A 7380-nucleotide genomic window follows, 5' to 3' on the forward strand; every position below is an offset into this window, starting at 1 on the left:
TGTGTGTATGTGTGGTGTGTGGGTGTGGGGTGTGTGGTGTGTGTGTGCTGTATGTATGTGATGTGTGTATGCGGTGTGCATTGTGTGTGTGTTGTGTGTAGGGTGTTTGTGGTGTGTGTGTTGTGTGGTGTGTGGTCTGTGTGTTGTGTGTGTGTGGTGTGTGTGGTGTGTGTGTGTTGTGTGGTGTGTGGTCTGTGTGTTGTGTGTGTGTGGTACATGGTCTGTGTGGTGTATGGTCTGTGTGTGTTGTGTGTGGTGTGTATGTGGTATGTGTGGTAAGTGGTCTGTGTGTGTTGTGTGTGTAGTATGTGGTGTGTGTGGTCTCTGTGTGATGTGTGCATGAGGTGTCTGTATATGTGTGTGGTGTGTGGTCTCTGTGTGTTGTGTATGTGTTGTGTGGTCTGGGTGTTGTGTGTGTTGTATATGGTCTGTGTGTGGTGTGTGTGTGGTGTGTGGGTTTGTGGTGTGTGGTCTCTGTGTGCTGTGTGATGTGTCTGTGTATGTGTGTGGTGTGTGCTGTGATGTGTGTTGTGTTGGTGTGTGTGGTGTGTGGTCTCTGTGTGATGTCTCTGTGTATGTGTGTGGTGTGTGTGTGATGTGTATGTTGTGTGTGTGGTCTGTTGTGTGTTGTATATGGTGTGCTTTGTGTGTGTGTGGTGTGTAGTCTGTGTGTGTTGTATGTGTGGTGTGTTTTGTGTGTGTGTGGTGTGTGTGTAGTGTGTAGTGTGTGGTGCACTGGGGAAAGGAGGGTGCAGGGCCAGGCTCAGAGGGATGAGGGAAGGGGGAAGAAAGGAAAGCAAAGTTTTACCTGAAATTTAAGCAGGAAGTTTTCCTGGACAGGCAAGAGTCTGGGGAGAAAATGTTAGAGCAGAGGTGAGGAGACTGCACAGGCAAGGGCAAGCGGGAGGGGGGAAGGCAGAGGCCGCGCCTGCAGTTACAGAAACGATTTCTGAGCACTTCATACATAATAAGGAATCGGGGAAGTTCAAAAATGAGGGAGACAGACAAGGTGAGGTGTCAACGGTCACAATTGTGTCTCGCTTCGTCTTGAGCTTCTTGACACCCCCACCTGTCACTTTCCCACCCGTGGATCTCAGTGATGGATGGTAGCACAGGAATGACCTGCGGGAGTCAGTATCACCCCGGAGGTGAGGTGCTTACCGGGACATCTCTGAGAGGCCCAATTTGCCATCCCCGTTCAAGTCAAACATCCGTAGCTGTTGGGGACAGAAAGAGGTGCCTGGGTTATTTGCTGTGAATTTCTCTGACCTGACATCCCCTTCTACTGGAGAGGACAGGAAGGAGGACAGGTAGCCCCTGCTCATGCTTCCTCTGAGGTCCCTGGGGGTCAAGGACCAACATGGCCTAAATCAGTCACGGGGGTCCCGTGGGGGGACCACAGGGACTCGTTCACTGCTCATCTTTCCCCTCCTCAGGGACAGGGGCCTCTGGGGTACAGCAGGCCAGCACTAAAGGCCCACTCGCTCCAAGATCATCCTCTCCTGGAGCTGCAGAGGTTGCCATAGAGACAGACGCTCACATTGGCCCACGAGTCAGCTCACACCCAGGACCTCAAAGGGTGTGTGAAGCCACGAACTAGCATCCCTTTTTGCCAGCTGCCACTGTGAATCACTTCCCCTGGGCCTGAAGAATGATCAGACAGAGACCCTGCACACCAGAGCCCCAGTGGCTTGGGGCCCAAGTCCTGCACCCTGAGGGAGAGGGACACTTCTGTCCACTCACTATGGTTTGGGTGTATTCTTGGAGCTTGGGCTCATCATACGGCCGGTTTGCCTTCTTCAGCAGGTCTGACAGGAATCCCTGCAACACAAAAGGTCTCTTTAGTACTCCTGACTCATGCATTCAGTCCCTCATTCATTTCCTTACTTGCTCATTCAGACAGTCTCTCAGTGTGTGTGTGTGTGTGTGTGTGTGTGTGTGTGTGTGTGTGTGTGTTTTCAGGTCTACCAGTTCTATGACTCAGGGCCCTCATAATTCTTAACTCTTGGGGAGTGACTTCAAAGGCTTTAATAGCTGGTGGTGCAATCCTGCCCCACAGAATAGGTGCTAGAGATTAGCTCTGCCTCCTCGGAGCCCAGTACATGGAGCTAAGCAGTGCCTGGGGAACCACTGGGTGATAGAGGAATTTGAAGGAGGACCTAGGAGCCAGAGGCCAGTCTTCTGGAATTGCCTGGAGGACACCTGTCCCGAGCATGGAGGTGCAGAAGAGCTGGGTTTGGTTGAACTCTACAGCCTGGCGGCCCTATGTTACCGATTTCCCGACTTCTCTAAACAAGTTCAACAATTCAGTGCCAGGTCTGAGTATTCCTAAGCAGTCCGCAAACCCATGCCCCTCATCCAGCATCTCCTCCCTCCCCAGGTACCTTAAGCCCACCGCCACTCTGGCCTCACACCCTCCCCAAGGCCCATCCTACCTTGAGCTCATTGGCTTCGATGTAGCCACTCCTGTCTGTGTCGTACTTCCGCCAAGCCTGCAACAATGGGAATGTCAAACTCCTTGCAAAGACGTATCGAAATCTACCTGCCTGCCTTCCATTCCCCTTTAATGGGCCAGCCAGGGTCTTGATCTTCAAGAATATCGGAAGGGGACAGAGACAAGGAGATGATGTAGCCCAGACCCTTCAAGGTCACAGAGAAGGAAATGAGGGGAAGTATCTCGATGGGGATCTCATGAGCGCCTGAGCCAGAACCACGTGGCTAAGCTGTTTCCAAATTCCTGACCATAGAAAGTGGGATGTAATCAATGTTTGTTGCTTCAGGCTGCTAAGTTTTTGGGGTAGTTTATTACACAGCAATAAGTAACTCATTCAATGGTCCTGTATACAACTGCTGTGACATCTCTGCCTTTTACCAAGTCATCTGGTGGAGAGCCACGGGAGGGGCAGTGGTGCAGGGGAGGGGACTGCCCACATCTGTGGCAAAGATGCCTGAAGAACCATGTTCCCCTAATTCTTTGGTCTGTTTGGTGCCACATATTCCTAAGATATTTTTTTTTCTCCTCCCTCCCTCCCTCCCTTCCTTCCTTCCCTCCTTCCTTCCTTTTTCTTTCTTTTCTTTCTTTCTTTCTTTCTCTTTCTTTCTTTTTCTTTTTCTTTCTTTTTTTCTTTCTTTCTTTCCTTTCTCCCCCTCTCCTCCTCCCCCTCTCCTCCTCCCCCTCTCCTCCTCCCCATCTCCTCCTCCTCCTCCTACTCCTTCTTCTTGTTGTTGTTCTTCTTCTTCCTCTTCTTTTTTTGAGACAGGGTCTCACTCTGTCACCCAGGCTATGGTGCAGTGGCATCCAGAGCTTACTGTAGCCTCTACCTCCCAAGTTCAAGTGATCCTCCCAGCTTAACCTCCCAAGTGCCTGGGACTACAGGCGGGCACCACCACACCCAGCTAATTTTTTATGTTTTTGTAGAGATGGGGTCTCACTATGTTGCCCAGACTGATCTCCAGACTCCTGAGTTCAAGTGATCCTCCTACCTCAGCTTCCCGTAGTGTTGAGATTACAGGCATGAGCCACCGTGATTCTCTTTCTCCTAGATTCTCTTTCAAGTTTTGCTCCCCTGACTTTTCTTCCCTTCTCCCCCAGCTCCAAACTGCACACCTGAAGACCAGCAACAACTGATTTTCTGAGAGTCAGTAACCACTAATCCTTCTCCTACAGCTTATCCCCTGCCTCCCCGACTTCTCCACCGCATGTGCCCCTTTTATTGTCAGGAGTGTTAGAGTTTATGGACATTTAGAGTTTAGTTATATTTTACGGAAAAGGTATCTTTTTAAACATCAGCAAACAAGGTTATATAATTTTTATGGTGACAGGGCTCAGAAATTTTGGTCCTGATTTTTTTTTGTTGTTGTTGTTACAAGACAGGAGCAAATCCCAAGAAAAGGGTAGATTTGTACTACATGCAACTCAGGTGGATGGTATTTGATTACAAGAGTGTCTTTTCCCTGCAGAAAAATGCCTTAGACTCTTTGAAATACTCCTTTCCATGGCCAGAAAGTCTGCCCTTGAAAAGGTACTAAAAGATATGTGAGGATTTCCAAATATGACTTCACCAACAACCCTCAGGCACTTAGTGCATTAGAGTTTAGTTCATCTAAGCTGAGTCTTTACTGAGAAGAGGAAGACACCCCTCCAAGTTGCCTAAAAGAGCAATAACCTGAAGGAACCCCAGTCCCCGGACAGAGCAAAGCACCAGTGGCTGCTTTTCCAAGCCGTCTTGCCAGTGGGTCCACTCCCGACCATGCACCCCCACAGGATGCCAGCTCTGGGCTCCCCCGCCTGCCTTCTCTCCCCATCCAGCACTTTGCTCATCATCATCAGTGTGTCCTTTCTCTTCTCATTCAAGGAAAAGAGTTCAAGAGACCTGGCTTTGTGAAATCTCAAAGAAATCCTGAGGCATCCCTAAAATTAGAAGTTGTGCTGAGTGCTGGGATGGGAGCTACCTGAGAGCACAAGCCTTTCAGGGCTACTGAGGGACCATTTCAGGCTTCCGGCTGGTAAAAATGGAACAAATGGAACAGACCGCAGGAGGGGACAGTGGGACGGTACTGTGGGAGGGTGGGGTCCCAGAAACCTTGGCAGGCATGTCTCCTCTGCAGTTATGCTGGGGCTTAGAAGGACAAATGCATGTAAGAATATGAAATCCTGAGGCCGGGCATGGTGGCTCACGCCTGTAATCCCAGCACTTTGGGAGACCGAGGTTGGCAGATCACCTGAGGTCGGGAGTTTGAGACCACCTGACCAGAGGCCGGGCATGGTGGCTCACGCCTGTAATCCCAGCACTTTGGGAGACCGAGGTTGGCAGATCACCTGAGGTCGGGAGTTTGAGACCACCTGACCAGCATGGAGAAACCCCGTCTCTACTAAAAATACAAAATTAGCTGGGTATGGTGGTGCATGCCTGTAATCCTGGCTCTGCCGGAGGCTGAGGCAGGAGAATCGTGGGAACCCGGGAGGTGGAAGTTGCGGTGAGCCGAGATCGCGCCATCGCACTCCAGCCTGTGCAATAAGAGCGAAACTCTGTCTCAAAAAAAAAAAAAAAAAAAGGAAGGAAGGAAGGAAGAAATCCTGTCAGTTACACAGAGAGAAGCCACTAATGGTTTTAAGAAAGAGAAAAGGGTCCGGGGAGATGCTTTTAGCTCCTCTGTGAGCCTCCCTGCCCACCTACAAGCTGCCCCATCCCTGTTTCCAGACCAGAGGTGGAACAGAGGCCAATTTTTGGCTGTCTCTCTATCAGGAAAGGAGTCAGGCATGATGCTCCCTTTTCTATAGTTGGAAAACTTGATACAAAAGCAACACCCTGACAAGTTATAAGGATGCACAGAACTTTTTTTCTCCCAGGCAGGCTAGTGAAGGACTAAGAACAGAAGCCAGAATGTCAATTATCAGCTTGTGGAATCTTGCCATCTTGAAAAAACTGAAGAAAAATCTTTTAAAGCACCATAAAATTAAATCCATCTCTGATGCTCAGGCAAGCTGTCACTTAAAAAATGACTCTTCTACCCTGAGAACTGGTTCTTTCTCACTGACTGTCTGCCCAGGAGGGGAGCTTGCTACAAGCAAGTTTCTGGGCCAGCTTTCCAGTTGTTACAGGCAGTAGATCACGGAGAAGGGATTACCGGTGGCTGGAAATGGATTTAACCCCGATGAATGGCAAAGAGAGTCACGTTGAAGGCCAGTCATTATTTATCAGAACAGGCAGTTCGTGAGGTGGGTATGGGTTGAATCTCACTCTGAGGGATGCATATACTGAAGGGTTAGAGTGCAGAGTCCCAGAAAGAGAGCAAGAAATAATTCGCAGTTTGCTGGACATCAGGATTAGTAATATATTTGGTTGAACCACATAGAATTTCCACATTTTGTAAGTAAAAAATTGTTAAATATCAGCAATTTCATATGGTTCCATTTATCAGGTGAATATTACTCAAGAGACATGAGTTTGAACATCATATTTTACATGAAGATCTTAAGGAAATTATATTGCTAAGAGGGGAATGCTATTTTTATTTATTTATTTATGTATGTATGTATGTATTTATTTATTTATGAGACAGAGTCTTTGTCACCCAGGCTGGAGTGCAGTGTTGCCATCTCGGCTCACTGCAACCTCTGCCTGCCTGGTTCAAGTGATTCTCCTGTCTCAGCCTCCTGAGTAGCTGGGATTACAGGTGTGCACCACCATGCCCAGCTAATTTTTGTATTTGTAGTAAAGATGGGGTTTTTCCAAGTTGCCCAGGCTGGCCTCAAACTCCTGACCTCAGGTGATTCACCTGCCTTGGCCTCCCGAAGTGCTGGGCTTACAGGCATGGGACACAGTGCCCAGCCGGGAATGCTAATTTTGAAAAGAAAAACCGAAACCTTATCATAGTCAAAGATGAAACGTGAAAGATACCAGAAACTGGAATCCTTACTGGACTTTTCTAGCTATAGAATCGTACATAAGTCCATCTTTCCCAAGCCTGCTTCTTGGAACTCTGACTTGGAGAGACACATTATTATTGAGTGGCATGAGATCCTGGAGCCAAACTGAGTGGCACAGTTTTCTTTATTGCTTGATTTCTCAGAGCCTGTAATATGCAAATGACCACAACAAATCCCCAAACGAGAGATGCACGTACACAGTATTTCTCAAGCGTACTTGGCCCAAGCTTACTTCTCATCTTATTCCCTACATTTTAATGTGCATACGCATCATCTGGGAATCTTGTTAAAACGGAGCTTCTGACTCACTGGGTCAGGGAATCTGTCTGCCTTTTATTTTGTTGTTTTTTCTTTGAGATAGGGTCTTGCTCTGTGGCCCAGCCTGGAGGGCAGTGGTGTGATCTTCAGCCTCGAACTCCTGCTCTTCCTGCCTTAGCCTTCCTGAGAAGCTGGGACTACAGGTGTGCATCACCATATCCCACTAAGTTTTTTATCTTTTTTTTTTTTAATCCTGTTCACTATGGTAGCTTTTTATTTTTGTAGAGACAAGGTCTCACTATGTTGCCCAGGCTGGTCTTGAACCCCTGGCCTCAAAAGATCCTCCTGCCTTAGCCTCCTTAAGTAGGGATTACAGGCCTTTCTCCCTTTCTTTCTTTCTTTTTTTGAGATGGAGTCTCTCTCTGTCACCCAGGCTAAGAGTGCAGTTGTACAATCTCGGCTCACTGCAACCTCTGCCTCCCAAGTTCAAGTGATTCTCCTGCCTCAGCCTCCTGAATAGCTGGGATTACAGGTGCCTGCCACCACGCCAGGCTAACTTTTTTGTATTTTGGTAGAGATGGGGTTTTGCTATGTTGGCCAGGCTGGTCTCAAACTCCTGACCTCAGGTGATCCGCCTGCCTCAGCCTCCCAAAGTGCTGGGATTACAGCGTGAGCCACCATTCCTGGCCCCT

The 7380-nt window shown here is 48.6% G+C and overlaps 1 protein-coding gene across 3 annotated transcripts in view; it reads right to left on the reverse strand.

Annotated features, from left to right (window-relative positions):
* The window catches only part of CALB2 (calbindin 2), a 47900-nt gene that overhangs the window by 6513 nt on the left and 34007 nt on the right, over positions 1-7380 (reverse strand). For 2 of the 3 annotated variants that reach the window (XM_011962031.1, XM_011962022.1), the window contains exons 5-8: positions 2436-2492; positions 1744-1821; positions 1162-1217; positions 809-848 (exon numbers count right to left, since the gene is read on the reverse strand). In XM_011962031.1, the coding sequence (XP_011817421.1) occupies positions 809-848; positions 1162-1217; positions 1744-1821; positions 2436-2492 (231 nt within the window). The remainder of the gene's footprint in view (positions 1-808; positions 849-1161; positions 1218-1743; positions 1822-2435; positions 2493-7380) is intronic. The other variant, XM_011962038.1, reaches the window with a different exon arrangement.

Source organism: Colobus angolensis, unplaced genomic scaffold, assembly GCF_000951035.1.
Source record: "Colobus angolensis palliatus isolate OR3802 unplaced genomic scaffold, Cang.pa_1.0 Scaffold116, whole genome shotgun sequence".
In the NCBI taxonomy this organism is placed as follows: Eukaryota; Metazoa; Chordata; class Mammalia; order Primates; family Cercopithecidae; genus Colobus; species Colobus angolensis.